This window comes from Podarcis vaucheri (assembly GCF_965113315.1).
Source record: "Podarcis vaucheri genome assembly, chromosome: 1".
Taxonomy (NCBI): Eukaryota; Metazoa; Chordata; class Lepidosauria; order Squamata; family Lacertidae; genus Podarcis; species Podarcis vaucheri.
The window spans coordinates 80,691,027-80,714,320 of NC_138759.1; the positions used below are offsets into that span (position 1 = coordinate 80,691,027).

The window sequence follows — 23,294 nt, forward strand, 5'->3', positions numbered from 1 at the left end:
TATCCATTCTTAAGGAAATCAGCCCTGAGTGCTTACTGGAAGGACAGATCCTGAAGCTGAGGCTCCAGTACTTTGGCCACCTCATGAGAAGAGAAGACTCCCTGGAAAAGACCCTGATGTTGGGAAACAACATCACAAGGGCACAAGGTGAAGGGGACGACAGAGGACGAGATGGTTGGACAGTGTTCTCGAAGCTACAAGCATGAGTTTGACTAAACTGTGGGAGGCAGTGGAAGACAGGAGTGCCTGGCGTGCTCTGGTCCATGGGGTCACGAAGAGTCGGACATGACTAAATGACTAAACAACATATAAATGCTTCCCATGGCATCGTGGCTACACTTCCCTGTATGTTTCCCAATATCAACCTGCACATGCATTAGTGGAATCTGTCACACAGTTGTTTGCAAAATGGTGTTAGGTGATCTGGGGGGAGGGGTTGGAGAGACAGTATGGGACAATGCGCTGTGCGAGAGAACAATTATCCTGCCTGTTCTGGAGCTATGCAGGAAAATATCCGTCCTTGGGGAAAGCGGTGTCATTGCCCTTTGCTCCCACAACTGCCTTTCCTGGAGTGAAACTGCTAAAGGCTATCAGAACTCCCTTGATTTATGTGCCAAAAGTTCCAGTTCTTCTGCTTGAACTACCATGAAGCAAAAATGTTATCTTCCATCTCGTTTTCCAATTTCCCTTAGATGAACTAATGAGTTTCTGTGTGCCAGGTTTCATGGGGGTAGCTTAATGGCATGTGCTGTATTTTTGGAACTTGCTCATAGAAATACTGGTTATTCGCACTAAGTGTTTTTCTAATTCCTTTGTTGCTTTGTAGATGTATCTTTGGCTCTTCAATTCATTGACACAGTAATCTTTTACATGAACCACTTTCAGCGTTCCAACAAGATACATATATCTAATGTTTTGTTAATCAGAAATAAGAGTTGTTTTCAAAGGCTGAAGTAACAAACTGGGTTGAGCCTTGCAAGGATCGACTGCATCTGAAAAAATCAACATCGATTTAGAAAAAACAAACACTTGTGCAACATTTAAATCCATCTGTACTCAGAAGGGCATTTATAATGACAGTGGATTTGATTGCAAATTATTCATGGCTCCTCTGGTGGAACTTGTTTGCCCTATTGCAGACAAGTTTCACAAGAGCTGGGCCGGGGTGGGGGTGGGGGACGGGAAGAGTTATTCATGCTTTGTCCTTGTTGATATTAGGCATCTAAAAGTTGCCTTTTTGAGGGTAGATGCCCTTAATGGCAGGATAGACATCTAAAAAACAAATAAAATACAAATAAACGTTGCACTCCTTGTGTGTCTCTCCTTCACTAGTGGCACAATTCATGAGTTAACTATGGCCTTGCTTTCAAAAGACTCTCAGTTGGCATTCCCCCCCCCCATACTGCTTAACTAAATTTGCGATTATGTCAGTCTTCCAGAATGCCCTGGTTTTTCTTAGCGTGTTTCACAGACTTTGGAGGGGGTGGGGCTATTTTAATAGGTGCACTCCTCTGGCATGTTTTGGCATGGCATTTCCGTTACAATGGCCTTTCCTAGCATTGTCTCCCCGTGCATTTAATGACAGTGTTTCCATAGCAAATGGTTATGCCTTTTTCTTGTCTCTTTTATCCACTTTGGATCGCAACTTGTTGGAAAAGAATGAAAGTAGACTACAATAGCTGCATAAATTGTGTAGGATTTGGTATTATGTTTTGATTTTCTTATTGTCTTTGGGAATGCTTGACCTTAACTAGGAACATTTTGGTGTGTTTACCTAGCATTCCATTGTATGGCCTTTTAAACAATACTTTCTGGACATCTTCACGAGCTGATTCGACCACAGCCTCAGTATGCCAACAATGAGTATAAATGTTAAGTAGTTGGTGAATTTTCTTCACAGGATCTAAGTAGCCTTGATTTTTAAAAACAACAACAATGTTTTCCTCATCTAATGCTTGACTGTAAGGAAAACAAAACAGTGAAGTAGACCTATAATAATAATAATAATAATAATAATAATAATAATAATAATAATAAGGCCCCATCAGCTAAAGTGGTACCTCAGGTTAAGAACTTAATTCGTTCCAGAGATCCGTTCTTAACCTGAAACTGTTCTTAACCTGAGGCACTTTAGCTAATGGGGCCTCCCGCTGCCGCCGCACCGCTGCTGCACGATTTCTGTTCTCATCCTGAAGCAAAGTTCTTAACCCGAGGTACTATTTCTGGGTTAGCGGGGTCTGTAACCTGAAGCGTCTGTAACCTGAGGTACCACTGTAATACCTTTATTGTCAATGTACAACCTGTGTACAATGAAATTAACAGCCTTGCTGTTTATGTTGTATTCTTGTATGCTGGGTAGATGAATCTTGTTTCGTTAGGAGAGGAAATTACTTTTGTATAGAAGGAACTTCACCTTCACTTTTGGACTTAGCAAAGTGTCTGTCTTCAGTCTATAGGTGATCCTCCAGTTGAAAATTTGAAACAGCCTAGAAATCATTTACATTTTGTCAGAGTTTGTTTTTCCTTTCCTGACCTGTTTAATTTTTAGAGAGTAGTTGTTCTTTCTGCACCTGTCTATTCACTCTGTATCTTGGAGGAACACTGTGTATTGCATAAATACATGCTAACAAATGAGAAATCCCTCTTCTTGTGGAACAGCACTCCTGGGTTGTTGTTTTTTAAAAAGTCCATGCACTTGATTCCTGAATGGAAAGTATATTGTCCCCTGTTGCATAGCTGTGGTATCTTAAGGTTAAGAGGAAGGGTGTGAAATCAGCCTCAGCATGAATTTATTGCTAGTATACAGTACATTTATCTTTGTATCCTTAATGTCAGCAAGCTGCCTAGTAATAGGTAATTTACTACTATAAAATTAGATGTGAAATGTGATGCGTAGGCATTATTGTTTGTATATAATTTGTATCCATTGCACCTGTATTCTTTGGCATATATAAACCAGTTTAATTTAGGTTCTTGTGCTATTGTCAGTTTGGCTCAGTTGTCTCTGATTAATTGCCAGAAGTGCATAATAAATAAGTTGTTGCTCAACTCTTCTATTTAACCAGGTGCAATATTAATTTTTGTGTTACATGGAAGAGCTTATATTACGCCACTGAAAATAAAATTGTAGATTGAAAGATTGAATGCAGCATGTAGCTATTTGCATCTTATGAAATCTGTGCTAACATAAGGTTAGAGGTTCCACCAGAGCCATTGTGCAAATACACAGAGATTTAAAAGGGGGGGGGGGGCAAGAGACAGTTTTCAAGTCCATTTTTCAGGGCACTCTAGGCAGTACGTTTTTTTCTTCTAGATCGGGGGTGGGCAACATTATCAGGATCTGTGGTAACCTTTCTTGGGGGAGGAGGCATACTGAAGGAAGTAGAGGGCTGAAAGTTGGCCTGGAGGTTGCTCATTTTGTTCTAGAACCAGTCAGTTAAGGTATAACATTTAAACAGATGGTTCTCGAGTTTTAAAGGAACCTTTGATATTCTGGCGGTTTTTCCTTTTAGATTTCAGAGGCACGTGAACTTCAGGAGTCTACTCCATCACCATAACACTTGTATTTTTAATACTTTCTAGGTACATGTATTGGACAGACTGGGGGGAGACTCCTAGAATAGAGCGTGCTGGAATGGACAGCAGTGTTCGGAAAATAATTGTGGATTCTGACATTTACTGGCCTAATGGACTCACCATAGATCTTGAGGAACAAAAGCTTTATTGGGCTGATGCAAAACTGAGTTTCATTCACAGAGCGAATCTGGACGGCTCTTTCAGGTATGTGGCATGTGTGTTTGTGTTCTTTCCTCCTCACATAAATTTTATGTTTCTCAAACTGTCTGACTACAGTGGTACCTTGGTTTACAACCATAATCTGTTCTGGAGGTTCATTTGTAAACCAAAACAGGTTGTAACCCAAGGCGCACTTTCGCCAGTGGGGCCTCCAAAATATTTTTGTTTGTAATCCAAAAAAAATGGGTTGTAATCCAAAAAAGGTTGCAAACCGGAACACGCACTTCCAGGTTTGATGTGTTTGTAATCCAAAACGTATGCAAGCCAAGACGTATGCAAACCCAGGTACCACTGTAAAGGTTTTTCAACATCCAACCGTGCAACTTTTGCTATGAAACTCAAAACTCTCATTGTGTTCAGACTTACTGATGCTTGCTCTTTTAAAGGAAGATATGTTTGACAGTGGGTTGCTTTTAAAAAAACAATGCTGCCCTAAAGTAATGTTGCTATAGTTCAGAACATCTAATTGGCATATTTTACCACTTGGAATGTAAAAAGCAACAACTAGCAGTTAGCTTGTATCACACGCTTAAGGGATGTTGCTGAAAGGATCCAGGAAGCAAGTGTGATATTGGGAGCCCTCTACTCCTCCTCAAGACCACTGTGTTAAGCAAGGATAGTGGCCCTGTATGGTGTAACAATATTTAGATTCAGAATTCCTGTCTGCTCCTCCTGGTAGGCATTACTGTCAGTTAGTTTGAGATACTCTAGATTTCCCCCTATGGGCTCTTTTGAAAAATCCCTGGCCTTAGTCATTGAACATTGTGCAGTACATGTCCATGTTCTGTGGTCAACTCAATTCCTTTGCATCAGGAAATGAAGCTGCTTTTCATATTGTACTACAAACTAATAAATTATTTCAGAGCAGTAATGGAAAATACAAACAGGCTGTTTTCATGTCTGAGTGTGCTTTAGTGCTAAATAAGCTTGAAAGAAGTAAACCTTTTATGCTGCAAAGGCTGCCACAGTCACCCGCTTCTGTTACTGGCTTGATGGTGTTCCAGAGCAATTTGCATTCTGCATAGTGGCTTGAATTTACTGTAACAGAAATCAGCTGGAACTAGTTATTGCTACAAAAAGAGCAAGGTGTTTGAAGGCTTAGAAAAATGGTTGCACACCCATGTCCCCTCCTCCCCCCCAGCCTCAATGTATATATTTTTGCATGTGTGATGATTCAGCAGAGAGGGTTGAAGTGTGGTTGGGATAGCTCTAGCTCAGTGATGGCTAAACTTGGCCCTCCAGCTGTTTTGGGACTACAGTTCCAATCATCCCTGGCCACTGGTCCTGTTAGCTAGGGATGATGGGAGTTGTAGTCCCAAAACAGCTGGAGGGCCGAGTTTGGCCATCACTGCTCTAGGTGAACTGATCTGCTGCTAGTTATGGAAGTTAGTTGTCTTTTATTCAGATCTTGACTGAAGCCTTTAAGGAGCTCACATCTTGGCTCATGGAATCGTTATGGCAACTAAAATGCTTTTCCTCCCACAAACCTAGGCAAAAAGTTGTGGAAGGTAGCCTCACACACCCATTTGCACTGACGCTGGCTGGGGATACTTTGTACTGGACAGACTGGCAGACTCGCTCCATTCATGCCTGCAACAAAAGGACCGGAGAGAAAAGGAGAGAAATACTAAGTGCACTGTACTCGCCGATGGACATCCAGGTTTTGAGCCCTGAAAGGCAGCCGTATTGTACGTTTCCTACATTTATCTGCTGTAGTTTAGGCATGTGGAGTGGGTGTGGTTTTAAATCTGGGACTTTGGGAGAACACCCAGGAACTTCAGAGAGAGAACATAAATGATTCATCTCTTTGATGCAGATGTTAGCAAGCATTGTGAATGAATAGCAGGTTAGGCAGAAATTTAGCTTGGCTGTGTGAGTTTTAACTATCATGTCCTCAAATACTGGATTTGACAGACTTACGTGCCATGGTGCTTTCAACTGTGTTTCTGCCTCTATGTTTACTGAACACTAGCATGTATATAGCCAACAAGCTCAGAATTGCTTAGAAGCAAGCTGAAGCTCTTCTGCACGCAACATCTCATCCTCTAACTTCTAGACTTCTTCAGTAACTTCCTCAATTTGATCCGCCTCTTGATGTCAGGGATGTTTCAGAGGGGCTTTGCAGATGGTGATGTCACAATTTCTTTGGCGGTCATTGGCTTAGTTGCTTTGATGTCAGAGGGATCAGACAAGCTAGAGCCATACAAATGAATACCAAATGCAGAGCCTAGAAAGGCAACAGTGTATAGTCAGTTAATTATAATTATTAATTATTGTGGGGATGCAGTGAATTTCTAAGTAACCTTATGGAGCAGAACAGCAGAAGTTAAGATAAGCACAGATTGCTAATGCAAGCGATTTCTAGTTTCGTGCTAGGAAGCAAAGTCAAATAAATAGAATTTCTTTATTCTGAAGATATTTCCAAGCTATTTTTCCTGCTCCTCTATATAGGTTTTTATCTAAAATTGATTGTTGACGTTCATAGTACCACCTCTGCCATTCTTTAAACAGGTTGTTCTAAGGAATTGTTTTCCACTTTGAATATTACTAATGCCAAGTATCAACATAGCTATAGAGAAACTTTGCAGCAGTTGATTTAGGAGCTCAAATATCCACGTAGATGGAGCCTCTATCTTTCATCAGTGGAAGTTCTGTGTAAAATAAAAATAAAAATGGAACATATGGTACACCCTGGTCTTGTTTTGCAGCCTTTTCATTGTTCAGAATATTGTAGTTTGCAGATGCTAACTATTGGGAAAGTACACAATAAGCTCATGATTTAGAGATAAGTATTAGCAGACCCTTGGGTCCTGAATCTAATAAACCTGAAATATTTGGTCTCTGGATGTGGTACTGGCTGTACTTTGAATAGGGAAGATAGGTTGACAGCAAAACACCATGGAGTAAACAAAAGAATTTTAAGATCTGCTCTAGCCGAGAAACAGGTGCAAGACTTCACTAAAATGCACTGAGTATGTGCACTGCTACAGTTCGTCCTAGCGTTCCAGATGGGGTTGTGTGGTGCTTTCTGAAATTCTTGACATTTCTCTCAGCTGAGGGAATGTCCCGCCCTTGGGTCACAGTATTTCTGGCCAGTAGCGAGGAAAACCTGGTGCATATGGAGATACCATCTCCTAGAAATAGCTGAGATGCCATTGTCTCTTGACTAGGATTGGATTTGGATTCCACCTCCCCCCCCCCCCAAATGGTTCTTGCATATTGCTGGTCTGATTATGGCCCACGCACAAGGCAGTGATAATCTGGGAGTGCACAGAATATTGGCGTCTGATTTTCTTGGCACACTTGAATTGTTCCCCCCTTTTGTATTGTTGGCTGCCTTTCTTTTTGTTGCCATAATCCAGTGAGATTATTTCCAGGAGGTGTTAAAATCAACTATAACAAAAAAACACAATTTAAAAACTGACTGGCTTTATGAATATGTGTATGTGGAAGGGGAGAGACTGGTATATTTGCTACAATTGTGTTTGGTACTAGTAAATACAAGTTGTATTGTGCAAACGGAGTTTTAAAGCTGCCACAGGAAATCTCTTTAACAGTCCTGGGACTGTGGCAGGCGATAATTCTCCTCATGCTTATAAGGCTCCTAGCAGCTTCTACAACATTTTCAGGAGTCGCTCCACAGAATCCCCAAGCTACTTTCTGATCTTGTACGAGTAATTTGCTGAGCTCGCGTCTTCTTTAAAGGGAAGCTGCATCATGCATTCCAGCCACAGTTTTGCCTTTAAACAACTTTTGTACCTAGTTCCTAAACTACATTTTGAAGGTGGGCGGGCAACCTAAAAGGGATTTTCTCAGGCGAAGTCAGTGTGTACGCACGCACTGTGTAAATTGCTTCTCTAGAGATCTTTCTAAGCCTCATTATGTAGCATTAAATTCCTGTCTTGCACATTCTTCTTAAAATTTAGGAAAGATGTGTACTACAAAATGTAATATACAGTAAAAAACACACAAGTGTATATATATATATTTAAATTATGTTCAGAGTTGTTAAGAACAGGGTACTTCTGGGGGAGAAATGTTTATTTTTAGCTTACCTCAGAGAATTGAAGTTCCTCAACGTTCTGGAAAAATGTAAAATGCTCTTCTCTCTTTTCTGATTTCTTAAGTTCATACACCCTGTGAAGATAATAATGGGGGCTGTTCCCATTTGTGCCTGTTATCTCCAAGAGACCCCTTTTACAGCTGTAACTGTCCCACTGGAGTCCAGCTTGAAGAAGATGGCAGGACCTGCAAAGCAGGTAAGTAATGTGGCCAGAGAAATAGTTGCTCAAAAGAGTTCTAGACTAGTACCAGAAGACTGAGACACTTTGAGGTTGGTTTGGACAAGTTAATTCCTTCTTTTGTCTTCAACAAGGGTAGCCAACATGGTGCCATCCACATGTTTTTGGACCATAACTCACACCAGCCCCAGACAGTAAGTATGGCCAGTGTTCAGGGCCATACTTACTGATGGGAGATGAAAAGGGCCGTATTAGCTACTTCTGATGTATAGTCTAGAGAAGTTATTTAAGCAGTGTTTTCTCTGTGTGTATTACTCTTCCTTCTCTGTATCCCAAGCTATTCCCTCCCTCCCCATTAACAGGGTCTTTTATGTATGTATTTGAAGTCTGTCTGTTGCAATTAATTCACTTGGCAAGAGCTCAGTCCCAAGTCTATAGAAGATGCCTACATATTAACTGAATTCAAGGTTAGCTTAAAGTATGGAGGCTATAGAAGTAAAATATATAACCACATCAAATTTTATAAGCATGAGAAGAGAATTTTGTATTTCCACAAAGAATGCATTCCACTATTATTGCTGCTCCCCCCCATCTCTTTTACAACTCCTCCTAATGTATGCAGGGAACAAAAATTGGATGTAAGCAACCATTTTGGAATGTTAATTTGTGAGCAGTCCCTCATTAAAGCATTCATGCATTACAAAAATTATGTATTTCTCTCAAATTTAGGGCTGCTTTAGAACTTCTGGTTTTAGAATGCAAAGTATGGAAGAATATATATTAAGTGTTCATAAGGATATGTTGGCATATGGTCTTTAATGACCAAGTCCAGCCAGTGTGGTGTAGTGGTTAAGAGCGGTAGTCTCATAATCTGGGGAACCGGGTTCGCGTCTCCGCTCCTCTACATGCAGCTGCTGGGTGACCTTGGGCCAGTCACACTTCTCTGAAGTCTCTCAGCCCCACTCACCTCACAGAGTGTTTGTTGTGGGGGAGGAAGGGAAAGGAGAATGTTAGCTGCTTTGAGACTCCTGAAGGGGAGTGAAAGGCGGGATATCAAATCCAAACTCTTCTTCTTTGGAAAACCAGAAATGATGTGTGTTATGTTTGAGAGAAATGTGTCAGGGAAATTTGCTGAATCTTGGATTGTGAGGGCTAGTGCTTTGGATTTAATGTTAAAATAGGGTTGCCATATGTCCAGAATTTCCTGGACATATACGCAATACTGCAGTTGGAAGCAGTGTCTGGGCGGAAATTGCTAAAATGTTTAGGAAAATCTGGACATATGACAACCCACGTTGGCAGTGTTGTTTTTGGCGATCTTTCTTTCTTTCTTTCTTTGCAAATTTGCCCAAAAAGCTCAACAACTTGTCCAGATTATCACTGTTTGAAATATGGCAACCCTAGTTAAGCTTCAGTTAGGTTAAAGGGGACTGGTCCACATGGAGAAATATTTTGTCTTGGATTTTTTTTTAGCAGCATGGCTGTTGAGGATTGTGTGCATAATAGTAGGCGAATTATCAGTGGTCTAGGTGGTGTTGCCATTGTATTTAGAAATACAGTGGTACCTTGCAAGACGAATGCCTCGCAAGACGAAAGAGTTTTCCGTTTTTTGAGTTGTTCCGCAAGACGGATTTCCCTATGGGCTTGCTTCGCAAGACGAAATGTCTTGCGAGTTCTTGCGAGTTTGTTTCCTTTTTCTTAAAGCCGCTAAGCCATTAATAGCCGCTAAGCCGCTAATAGCCGTGCTTCGCAAGATGAAAAAACCGCAAGACGAATCGTGGAACGGATTAATTTCGTCTTGCGAGGCACCACTGTAAGAGGAAGAATTAAACATCATTTTATTTACAATCATTCAGCCTGCCAGTCAGAACGATTGTGCCCTCTCCTCCACGTGGATGCTGTTCTAGGGTGTTCTGCTGCCACCCCCATCCCTGAACCAATTGCAGGGAGCAGGTAGGCAGAGGGGGAGAAGCCTTGCTGAACAAACCAAAGTCTCTGTGCGGGCTTCCATTGACGGGGCTCATTAGTTGCAAATCTCGCTGTTCTGGACTTGACGCAAGTGTCTTCCTCCTTCTTTATTGCAACAAAATGCACGATTTTCTGTAGATGTTTTGCAGTAACCCCACCTTGCGGGGGGGGACCCCAACCACATCAGAAGCAGCACCAGCACAAAGTGGAACACATTCATATGTGCATATGATAGACGAGTAGCCATTTTTCCTGAGAGAAATTCGAACATTGTGAATGTGAGAACTGCACTACCAAAAGCAAGTGCCTAACCGTGTAGGACTTAAGTAAAGGAAGGAGAACTGGAAAGAGGTGGAGCCTTGGTGCCTCCCTCGTGTGTTGAGAGGAGAGGGGACTCTGACAGAATATGCCTTTTCTTCTTTCCCTTTGGCACTGCAGGATGTCAGGATAACCTGTGTTTTGCACACACACCCGAATCACAGGAAGCCTTGGACGATTGGCTGTGATTCCTGCATCGCAGGGGATTGGACTAGACAACCATTTTGTGCCCTTCCAATTCCACAGTTCTATGATTCTAAGTATCACAACATGCATTGCTTGGTGAAAATTATTGTGCTGTGGACCATGAGGGCTATTTCCAACAAAGTCACTGCACTCACAGTCTGCTTGCGCAATGGAAGTTCCTCTCCCTCTCCTTCCTCTGAGTGCCCCCTGAACCTCCCCCCACCCCCGCTCTGGTGATTCCAGCATTTGCCGCAGAGTATCCAGGGTTGCTCTAGTGCAGATTGGGGGGCTGGGGGGGGGGGAGGAGGAGAGGAAGTCCCATTGCTGGAGGCACAATAACTTTCTTGGATACAATCCTGATTAATGAAATGTTTAACAACAACAACAACAATCCCCGTAGGAACAGCACTCTAGATCTTGATGTAGCCCACTAAATTCTCCTCCTTCTTTCTCCCTATCCCTGTGATTTTTGCTATAAGTTAGTTTTGTGGGGGCATATATATAATGTTGCAAATTTATTTTCTCTCTGCTAAAGGCAAGACATGTTCCCTTACTCCTGCTTCAGTTGTGTTACTGGCATGCTCTCCACCGCATTATAGGAAGGATCCCCCCAACCCCTTTTTATATATATAAAAAAGCACCTCTCTTTTCATTGCTTTAGGAACTGTTCCTGAACGCTCAGGACAAGCGCTTCGAAACTTTCATATTGACCTTGAATTTCTGGCAATGGGAAACTGCCCCAGTGGGCATTTAGAAGGTTGGCTGAAAGGATACAGAAATGAGTGATTATTTATATGGTTAGCACCTTTCTGTTGTTGGGCCAGACATTCTTTTAAAGGCTTTCTGTCAGTGGAGTGAAGGGGGAGTGGGATGGGAACAGGAAGTCTGGTTTTGCATAAGAATGTGGCTTTTTGGTTCAGTTTTGTGGATTATTTCTTTCCCAAGCTCTGCATCTTTTGTGGTTCTGTGCCTTATGCCATGTCCACACGTGCTTTCCTGCTATTATTAATTAACTCCTTGGTGGCCAAAGGCTGGCTGTAATCTGTTACTCAGAGGGGAAGAAATGACTGGGACGTCAAATTGAACTCACATTGATACAACCTGCGCAGGTCACTGTGGGCTTCCCTAAAGAATCAGAGCCTTTGAATAAGAATTAACAAGTGTGTGTATGTATGTATGTATGTATGTATGTATGTATGTGTGTTAAGTTCAGCAGACCAGAAAGTTGGAATGGAGCCATTATGCGGGTGTCTTTTTTAATCCTTTGCCCTGCACATTTCCTCTGGTTTTAAATCTCCTCCTGAAGCTAATATTTGCCATATGAGAGAAAACAGCGTATGCTGTATCAAAGTGCAGTACAGAACTTGTGGGATATTTTCTGGTACAGAATTGAAATGCAGCTTTCATGTATTTCCATGGCAATTTTATGGGGAAGTATCTGACTAATGTGTTCCGTCAACACAAGGATTTGCGCTTGCACAACAGAATAGTCCCTCCTATCCTCTCCCTCCCTACACCCTCCTCAAATATACACTGGAGGATTGGGGTAACCCCCAAAACAGATTTCAGGGACACAGGGCAGGAGCAATAGCGGAGCTTCAAGCTTCGGCACCAGGTGGGGGGCGGAGAGCAGGCGGGGCAGGGCTGGCGCACGTCCTGGGGGCGTGGTGTGTCACTTGCGGTGGCATGGCACCCAGGGCAGGCGGGGGGGAAGCTGCGATGGCACCCCACCGGGATTGCGGGGGTAGGGGCAGTGCACTCCCCCCCCCACATTCCTCTTCCTCCGCCAGTGGGTGGGAGGAGAGGCAAGAAAGTTCCACCTTGCAAACATAAATCTTTGTGCTGATGTGATGCTGCGTTGGATACAGGCAGTGATTATCTTTACATACCATTTATTTGAAGAAATAACTTTTTTGTCTAGTTAAGAATGCAAATGAGAAAACAGGGTATAGTTGTTGAAAACTTTGGTAAATCTTCTAGTGTTATTTCATAAGCAGCAGGGTGGAGGAGAAGAGAGTATTGGAGCCACAGCCATGGGTTGATTGATTATCATTATTGTATTTTAGGCAATCATACCTCAGCTGATTAAGTTGAGATATGCACTCACACTGCCTTTTATATCTTCTCTTCACCGTTTTTAAACCAAGGAGTCTCTAATAAACCACAGTTTTCCATTTCTTCTGATTGTTGGTTGCCATCTTTGGAACAAGTCAGGATAGTAAACTACAGTTTGAAGTTAGTTTAATACCCTGGCTTGTTCTGAAGCTGGTAACCATAGTTTTCTGATTTGAACAAAACAGCAAACTCTGATTAATTGCAGGTTTCTTGGTGATTGCAGCTTTAGCAAAAGGACTCTGTAAGAGCAGGAGGTTTGGGCATATCTTGGCATAATAAACTGAGATAGGAATGTCTGAACTGGGCTATTAAACACTTCCTCAGAAGGGAAGCTGTGGGCATTTTAACTGGTTGTTAATGAGTTGTCATCTAACCAGTTTGCTTGTTTGGTTTGGGTTTTTCCACACAAAAATCCAAGAAGAATCAAAACTTGCATCAAGCTTGTAGTGGCTAGTGGAGAAAATGGAAACATGCAATATACCTCTTTTTATAATTAGAGGGACTTGTGCTGATAATTACTGAATATTTGGTTCATAAAGGGCCTGCCCATTTTTTTTAATGGTAAGACTGGATTCACTAAAAGACATGGAAGTTTTATATTAAACTCGGACATTTATAATCATATTTAAACCACTGCCAAGATAGATAGTAATAAATAATTTTCCTTATTAAAGGAAGTGCTTGTAATAGTTGTATTAGCTGATGTTTCTTTATCTGACTGTAGGTGTTGAATATGCATATTTTCCCCATGTGTTAGTAAGGACAACAAGTTGTATTATTTTGAGGAAGGGTGTTTCACAGATCGTGATAGACCTTGGCATTTAATTCCCCTGTTAGATCTTGTAATAGTGGCATTTGCCATGCACTTTGCTTGAGTAAAATAAAACCACCTACAATGATCCTGTTAATTTCCTCCCTGTGCAAGTCTCTATGTTAATTGTTATTTATTAAATTTCTACACTGCCCTTTACCCAAAGATCACAGGGCGGTTCACAATATAAAAACACAAAAAAGCAAATCATGGTAACAAACATGATATCCTGCTTACAATATAGAACAATGTTCCCCACAATAATATGCAGAGGAAATTTGCCAGATAACTTAATCTGTTTCAGAAACTAACAGATCTATATGTGGCTCATCTATGCATAGCCTTTAAAAATCAGCTTGGTTCTAATAAAAGTTAGGATGTGTTCTGTATTCATTGGAGGTGCAATTTTCCAATGACAGTTTTTTCAAATTTGCTAATCTTTACTCCCCCACCCCCAAAGTCACTCCCAGTAGAATGGGGCCTGTAAAAAGTTAGCAGTGGAGGGAGAAAGGCAGAAGGGTTAGCGAAGCACCCACAAGAGAGCATTGTTCCAGTCTGATTAGTAGACAGACAAATGGGAAAGGAATAGCATGGCATTTTCTGGCATGGATTAGCAACAGCAACCAGCGCTGTCTACATTTGTTTAGGTTGGGTGAATAAATTGGAGCATTTGTTACTGTATTATAAATGTCTTGTCACTTGTCAAATGTGAAGTGGGCCAAGGGGAGAATGACAAACAGCTCTTGTTGAGCTGGTGAGATGGGCTGCTTTGCTGCTGTCAACTCTGATTGGAGTTAATTTTGTAAATAGAATGCAGCTGCCATTTTCAGAGCTGAAACATGAATTTTTAATAGTGGCACAAAGCGGCGATCTCTGAAAGTGCGACACCTACTTTGGATATTTTAAAATGTAAACCTAATGGATTAAAGGGACTGCTATCTCAGTTACAAACCATCCCTCTCTTGCTTCCTGCATGGCTTTTCATTAACTACAAAATGAGAAGCGCTCAGGGATGGAGGATAAATGGACCAACACTTGTGTTTTGTGGGTTTGTTTCTCCTTTCAAATTCAGTTACACTGAGCAGGTGTTCCTAAATGCAGCTCATTAAAATGTCTAGGCCTGTATGGATGTTAGTTTTGTCATATCGATTGACAAAAGATCTGTTACATTTTCAGGAATGGAAACAGAAAATGTTAAGACAATTTAGTAGCACGGTGAGGAAGTGGTAGAAGGAAAAGGCTGGTTGCTTTAACAAAAATTGTAACTTCAGTCTGCTGAGTCTGAAGAGTTCAGGTTTCTTGCTTCCCTCTTTTAAGCATAAGGAATTCATGCATTTTTTTCCTTGCTAATTAAGTGGGTCATATGGTGTTACATAGACATTCTTTTCCCCATTTTTTTCTGGCAAATAGTTGACGGATGTAGACTTAGACTTTTAAAAACAGTAAGAGTATATATGCATTGCCTTAAATAATGCTTTGGATCCCCGTTTTGGCTCAGGAAGGAATTTTCCAGCACCAACCCAGATTAGCTGGTGAATTTAAGACTTTTAAGCATCTGGATGTGATATAAGCTATTTTATATGCAGTTAATTTTACCTTAAGACATGGGGTTTGGATTAGCTGACCTTCAGGTGTCTCAAAATCCATTGCCAGTGGGAAAATCTTAGCTAACTTGGAATGTGAACACTCCCCCCCCCCAATGCTGCCTGTAATTGACTACATTTGTGATGTGAAACGATCACGAGTGCCATAGCTCTATGAACAGACATTTCCTTTGACTTAAATGAAAGGTGAATTTTTTGGAATATGTTAAATACCAAATCATGGTTAGGGGACCTATTAAGGCATTGTAAGTGGTGGTGTGGACAGACCAACAAATGGGGATATGTGAGTGAATTATTAGTGTGGGAGAAGTCAGAGACACAACGCTGTAGTTCTGGAAAATGATTGTATTTGAGATTTTTTTTTATTCTTTGAAAGGTAAGTTAAATGACAATTTCTTTGAAATTCATTTGGAGAAAGTTGAATGCACTTAATTTCAGAAACGCATTCATTTTCTGGTCTGTTTTATATTACATGGAAAACGTTGTTGGAGGCAGCATGAATCCAGCCTTTGCTGTCTTGGAGAACAGAGGTCAGAGCAACAGCAGCAAGGCCCAGCTGTCTGAGTTCAGGATGAGTCAGGCCCCAGATGAGTACTTCTTCCCGGGATAAATTGAGGATTAGTGCCCCTGTGTCACCCTCTGTCTTTCTGCGTTTTGTATCCTGTGTTGAATGTACTCTGTGTTTCAGAAATGTGCTTCAGTTTGTTTTTTGCATTCCTTTTTTTTTTAAGCATTTTAAAATTACTCAGCATTGGTATTCCTTCAAAGTCTGTGTGCAGCACAACAGGTTAGAAGTGAGTTGGGTGATAGTCCAGAAAGTGTAAATTTGAAGAAGAAAAGTGTCCTGGTGGCTCCCCACCCCAAATAAAATATTTCACAACCAGCGCTCTCTTTGCTGCCCGAACCACGTTGGAACACACAGTCCCTTTACACAATGAGCCTTAATTACTCTAAATTTCTTTTAGAATCTTGGTAAAACATATAAGATGTAGAAAACTTCATTTCCAGTGTCACCGTGCAAATTGGTATTGTCTGGTAGTGGCCACTAAATGACTTTTTGGAACAGTGTGTCCTACCTCTGTTTGTCTCCTCTGAACCAGAAGTTATTATGTCATTAATTAAAACAACAACAACACATGCAAGCCAACCCTTCAGGTTCTTAGCATTTTATAGGTTTTTAAACAACACCGGGGGAAACTTGGCTACCGTGTACTATCTGGTATTTGTGGCTCAGCATGTTGTCGGAAACTTCAGTTTGTGTACTCCAGCTGCTTTCCCTAGAGTTACCACCACAACAGCAGTTTGAGAGGGTTCTTGCACTGTTTTAGTTTTTCTAGGGGAATGGTTGGTATATCTGGTTAGGCACTGTTGCTTTGAATCCAGCACCGTAGGTACGTAAGTGCTGTACGGATTGTGTATCACTTCCTATGGAAGCAGTTGCAGCCTGGACTCCAAACTGCATTGGACTCCAGTTGGGCATCTTGATGAGGAATAGGGTACGTGTGAGCATGTGTGTGTGTTGGTGTCAACATATATGTGCAGTGACAGTTGTGAAGATGTAAAAAGGAGCCCGGAGGGTGTTTCCACAAATAAGAAATTGGCACGAGGTGGCTTCTTTGAAAATGTGTGGGACTATCTTCATGGTGGGAAGGAAGCTGGAGAAATTGTGTAGAGGTGGGATGTGCGCGAGTACATGCATGTTTCTCTGCATTGGAAAGGGCCATTAGGCTGTATGTGCATACTCACCCCTCTTTTTTCCTTCTTCCAATGATTGCAGATTCCCTAAATATTAAGTCATTCAGTCATTCATTGCATTTATACCTCACTTTTTCCTCCAAGAAGCTGGGGGAACCATGCGTCATTTTCTCCCTCCTCATTTAATCCCCACAACAACCCTGTGAAGTAGGGTAGGCTGAGATGCAGTGACTCGCCCAAGGTGACACTATACTTTTGTTAATGAAGCCTGGAATAGCATTAGCTTTTTTTGCTGCTGCATCACACTGTTGACTCCTGTTAAGCTTGTGGTCCACCAAGACCCCTCGATCCTTTTCACATGTACTGCTAGTAAGCCAGGTGTCCCCCATCCTATATTTGTGCATCTGGTTCTTCCTGCATAGGTGCAGAACCTTACATTTGTCCCTATTGAGATTCATTTTGTTAGCTTGTGCCCAGTTCTGCAACCTGTTAAGGTCATTTTGAATTCTGTTTCTGTCTTCTGTGGCATTAGCTACCCCTCCCAGTTTGGTGTCATCTGCAAATCTGCTGAGCATCCCCTCAATTCCTTCGTCCAAGTCATTTATAAATATGTTAAACAACAACAGGCCCAGGACAGAACCCTGCAGCACCCCACTTGTCACTTTTCCCCAGGATGATGAGGAACCATTAATGAGTACACTTTGGGTTCGGTCAGTCAACCAACTACAAATCCACCTAACAGTTATTTCATTCAACCCACATTTTACCAGCTTCCTCACAAAAAAATCATGGGGGACTTTGTCAAAAGCCTTACTGAAATCAAGATACACTAGGTCCACAGGATTTCCCTGATCCACCAAGTTTGTAATTCCATCAAAAAAAGAAATCAGATTGGTCTGGCATGACTTATTTCTGAGAAATCTATGCTGGGTCTTAGTAATCATAGCATCCTTTTCTAAATGCTAACAGACTGACTGTTGAATTATCTGTTCAAGGCCTTCCCTTGTGTCAATGTCAAGCTCACCAGTCAGTAGTTACCTCATCCAGAAGCTTTATAAAAAGGCATTGGGGGGGGGGGAGTTAAATGGAAAAGGCCTGGCAGATGTGCCATGAGGTGGAGCAGACAGGGCAGGTAGGGGCAGAATTCTTCTACCTGCAGCACCAGTACAAGGTACTGTTAGGTAAAGGTAAAGGGACCCCTGACCATTCGGTCCAGTCATGGACGACTCTGGGGTTGTGGCACTCACCTCGCTTTACTGGCCAAGGGAGCCAGTGTACAGCTTCCGGGTCATGTGGCCAGCATGACTAAGCCGCTTCTGGTGAACCAAAGCAGCACACGGAAATGCCCTTTACCTTCCCACCGGAGCAGTACCTATTTATCTACTTGCACTTTAACGTGCTTTTGAAGTGGTAGGTTGGCAGGAGCAGGAGCAACAGGAACTCACCCCGTCGCAGGGATTCGAACCGCTGACCTTCTGATCGGCAAGCCCTAGGCTCTGTGGTTTAGGCCACAGCGCCACCCGCTGTGGCGTTGTTCTGTTACTTGCCTTTAATGCCCTAAACTGCTTGGGGGCCCAATTAACAGGTCTCCTCCATCTAACCCACAAAGTCAGTGCAGTAAAATATCATGGTAGATGGTATCAAATGCTGGCAGGAGGTAAAGGAAAGATGAGAAGGTTGCACACTCCATGTGTCTTTCTCTACAGAGGTCATCCATCCCGGCAACCAAGGTGGTTTTGGTGCCGTACCCAGGCTTGAATCCAAACCAAAATGGGACCAGATAATCAGTTTCATCCAAAGGGGCTTTGCAAAAGCTCTGAGCTGTTCCATTCCTGTCTGCACATTGATGTCTGTATATATTAACATGTGGTTTACCCTTTCTAGTTCTTCAGTTGAGCCAGTCTGGCAATGATGATTCTGTTTACTCTTATCCATTAAATTAAGCACCACCTGTCTGGTCCACTGTGAATGTAAACAGATATCCATACATTCTTGCATTTAGTTCTTGCTTTTGAATAAATATTCCCTCCATACTATTTCTTGCAAGGGGTGTGTGTGTGTGTTTGCACGCTTCACAGATTCTTTGAAGCTTCAGCATGAGGCATGTCATTATATAACTTGTTTTATAGAGAGGCTATTTTTCAGTTTTCCATTAGGCCTTTCAGGGCAGTTTTGTTTCCCATTCTGAGGCCTTGATGTCTCTCTGTCATGGCAACAGTGGTGCCTGTTGTCAGTTTGGTTGAGCCACCTGGACTTTTCTCAAAGTTATGAGATTATACATAACTTTGCAGAGCTTAGGTGGCAATGCCACAGTCAGCTGCCATACCCTGCGGGGGGATATTTCAGGCGCTGCACACAGCCATGGCTCCCGCCAGCCCACAAGCTGTAAAAGGGACTTGGCAGCCTGCATCTGGTATGTGTGCTATAAATTACCCATCTCTGCACTGCATTATTCAGAGTGCTGTATACATTTCTTAGCCCAGTAATTAGGCCTGTATTATTTGCTGTGTCTCCTTAGCTTAGAATCTATCAGGGGCTACTGAGGCAGGATACAAATGACCATGCGAGGAAGGGGATTCCAGTTTTGTGTTTCCCATTCCCTGCCACACAGGCCTTTCTACTTCCCCACCCTCCATTTCCTTGCCCTTGAACAGCCCACTTTTTTTCGCTGTACGGTTACAAAAGCGTGGATGATTATGAGGTGTGAGTCTGGAGAAAAGTGCTACAACCTCCTAACTCGTTAGAGTTCGGAAAAAGGCATTCCTGAGCACTGCTGCAACCCGAAAATCCAGGTGCATCAGCAGATCCAGGAACATCCCAAGGCTGCAAGCCTGCAAAGACCTTGGGGTCTGAATCGTCTCTGCGACTGGCACCCCAGTTTTGTCCAAATCACAGAGTAAAAAGCAGTTGAAAGATGTGGAATGTATTACAAATTCAAGTGTTATTTTTGTAAAAGGTTTCTGTTTTCTTCAACTTATATTCCACTAACTGTCTAGATAGTTCACATGTTTCTGCAGAGGAAAATAAAACTACAACATAATTGTGTTGTAATATGTACAAAATCTTAAGAGTACAAACAGGTGGGAATAATCCTACACACTTTCAGAAATTTTTATAGGCAAGGTATGGGTCTGTGCTAAGCATACAAACCCCCCAAGGTCTGCCCCCCAATTAATAATAATAATAATAATAATAATAATAATAATAATAATATACCACTCTATACCTGGAGGTCTCAGGGCGGTTCACATAAAAAGGTCATAATATATAAAATAACAATAAAAGCAATAACTCAATAATGCACACCTTCCAAAGAGCCTCATTTCAAAAGGGCATGGGATGTTGATCAGGTCAACCAAAGGCCTGGTTAAAAAGGAACATTTTTGCCGGGTGCCTAAAAGTGTATAATGAAGGCAGCAGGCGAACTTCCCTGGGGAGAGCATTCCACAGATGGGGAGCCACTGCAGAGAAGGCCTGTTCTCATGTTGCCACCCTCCGGACCTCTCTCTGAAGGATGAAGCTAGCACATGGATGCCAGCTTCAGACAACTAGGAATAGAGTGTCCTGGCCACATGGAGAAAGTAGTGGCTGTTTGTCCATTTCCTGCTTCCCTTGTGCTACTTGCTGTCTAGCACTGTCTCTCTCCTTCCTGCCCCAGAGCCAAGGGCACAAGGGTATTGCAGAGAGGTATCCTCAAAATGGTGCCTTCCTCTGTGGCTAAGAGCAGCATCTGCCCAAGCGAGAAAACAGCTCACTTGGAGGGATTTCTATTTCCAGGCAGATGGGTTATGTTTGATGGAAGGTAGAGGCAAGGATGGATTTAGAGCAGCACAACCGGTTCTACTGCACTGGGCCCAGGGGGCGCCACAGGGTGCCACAACTGTGACATAGTAAATTGAGTAGAACAGAAGATAAGAGGGGAGGAATTTTGGCCTTGCACAAGGTGCTGCTGAAATTTGAAAGTCCAGTGTCCACCTTTAGTGGAGGAGATATAATGGTGGCAAGAGGTGCAGTGGAAACTAGACAAACGAGTAGATGATTTTCTGTATTACAAATGTTGAGCAAAATATTTTTAAAGTACCCAAAGGGTAATATTTTAACATTGAAAAAAGGAAGACAACCCAGTTATGTCTCAAATGTCATTTTATTCCATTGCAAAAGGAAAAACATACTGAATTTTCATATAAATGTTTAAAAGGTTCATAAGAGTAGGATATGATTTCATTTGCTAGCATATTTGCTGCGGGAAAACGTCTAGACATCATATCCCACAAAACTTGTCAACTCAGCCAATAGCTGTTTCCTAGAGGCATAGTATTGTATGTAGCATCTATACTAAGCACACCTATCCAACAAATGACCTCAGCAGAAGTCTTAAAGTTCTCTTAGCATAAGGGGCATTTTGTATTTTGGGTTTATTTCGTTTGCTACAAGTATTTTCAACTATATAGAGAACTATATTTTTAAAAATGAGAAGAGTGGGTTCATAAGGTTATGTTTGGGGAATGTATTAGGAGTATCAGAATTTTCTGTTGCCCACATCAGAGAAGGAATCTCCCAAGTGTTGCTCCTTCATCACCACCTCCTTGCATTTTTCAGTGTTGTACTTTGGCTTTGCTTCCCGTTTACTAGTATAGGAATGGTGAAGATGAGTGTTAGGGTTCAGACACTACAGTCTCATCTCCGTACTTCAAATCAGTTGAGGAGATGAGCAGCCCAGGTTCACTATTATGCCACATAGTGCCAGAACAAAATTTGACCACACTTATCAGTCTTCATTTTCCATAACTTCTACAGCATTGCTTTCTAAATAGTAAATGAAACTTAAATAATGGAAATTGCTGGTTATTTACTGGTTATTCTCTTCCTTTTTCCAGGCGCTGAAGAAGTGCTTTTGCTTGCCAGAAGAACAGATTTACGAAGAATTTCCTTGGACATGCCAGATTTCACCGACATCATTTTGCAAATAGATAATATCAGGCATGCTATTGCGATAGACTATGATCCTGTGGAGGGTTATATATACTGGACTGATGATGATGTCAGAGCCATTCGTCGGGCTTTTCTCGATGGGTCAGGAGCCCAAACCCTTGTGACGACAGAAGTAAATCACCCTGATGGTATAGCTGTAGACTGGGTGGCTAGAAACTTGTACTGGACCGACACTGGTACCGATCGCATTGAAGTTACGCGGCTGAATGGGACATCGAGGAAGATCATTATATCGGAAAACCTAGATGAACCTAGAGCAATAGTGCTTAATCCTGTGATGGGGTGAGTGTTGCATGTCTTTGGTCATTGATACAAAATGAAGAGATGGCTCTGCTTTTGTTTTCTAGGCTTGTGAAAGAAGGTATTTAAATGTTGTATATTCTGAGAGTGCAGGATCTAGTGTATTGGTGGTGCTAGTCTCTGCTGAATTCACTGCCATTCTTCCAATCCATATGCTTCATTACTATCTATTTAGGATAGCCAAGCATCAAATCCTGTGTTGTAGTGAGGGCCTTCATGATATCTTGAGTGGGATTTTGTATCTCCTCCTTTATTTAAAATGACAATTTATGAATCTTGTGAGCTCTGGGGATACACTGACTGCTAATCACAGATTCTACTACTAATTAAAGTTTCTCAGCAAATGTCACAACTTGAAATTGCAGTAGTATATTTTCATCAAATATTTGTGTGTAAGGAGGAGGCGTGTGTAAAACAGCATATTATTATTATTATTATTTCCCAACAGCTATATGTATTGGACAGACTGGGGTGAAAATCCGAAGATTGAGTCTGCTTATTTAGATGGTTCTGAGAGGAAAGTTCTGGTGAATACATCATTAGGGTGGCCTAATGGTTTGGCATTGGATCTTGAAGAAAATAAACTTTACTGGGGAGATGCGAAGACTGACAAAATTGAGGTAAATTAGAAAAATTATATTTTTTCAGACAGCTTTGATAAGAACTAACTCTCTTGAGCTACTATGAGTATTACTCATATTGTCACATTGGCTCATCTTTGTTTTCTTGGAAATGATCTATTTTTACCACAAATGGTTTCTGAACTGGTTGAAATTCCAAGTGCTACAGAGTTCTATAAACGGGAGTCAAGGTGTGGATGCAATAGAGATCTGTGACTGTATCGTTGCAACTGAATTAATTTTAATAGACCCTGACCCAGGAATCAGAAGAGTAATTGGAACTAAACTGTTATTGTAAAACTAACTTAACGGAGTCTTTGGCTCATTCTTGAATGCGCCGAAACTTGGAGAAAGGTTTTTTAAGCAAATGTTGTTCTGTTTGAGACATTTCAGCAGAGTTGTCTTGTTCTGCACATGTAGTTCGTTTAGCTGTCCTCATACAGATGGATGGAAGGATTTTGTGTAACTTCAAGACTTGCTAACTTTATGCAATAGGATGTAAATAAGTTCAGTAAAATATGTCTTCTGATACATAGCCACCAAGCCAGCTGTAGGAATGCTTGAACATCTCTATATGGTGTTAGAGGACTTTCCTCTCTGTCAAAACACCTAATACTAAATGCCTTTTAGGAGAGTGTAAAGGAAAAAC

At 41.7% G+C, this 23,294-nt stretch overlaps 1 protein-coding gene across 2 annotated transcripts in view; it reads left to right on the forward strand.

Moving 5' to 3' along the window:
* Positions 1–23,294, forward strand: part of LRP5 (LDL receptor related protein 5) — a 121,706-nt gene that overhangs the window by 45,998 nt on the left and 52,414 nt on the right. For both annotated transcript variants that reach the window (XM_082192051.1, XM_082192052.1), the window contains exons 3-7: positions 3,583–3,780; positions 5,287–5,483; positions 7,923–8,054; positions 21,611–22,007; positions 22,474–22,645. In XM_082192051.1, coding sequence (XP_082048177.1) covers positions 3,583–3,780; positions 5,287–5,483; positions 7,923–8,054; positions 21,611–22,007; positions 22,474–22,645 — 1,096 coding nt within the window. The remainder of the gene's footprint in view (positions 1–3,582; positions 3,781–5,286; positions 5,484–7,922; positions 8,055–21,610; positions 22,008–22,473; positions 22,646–23,294) is intronic.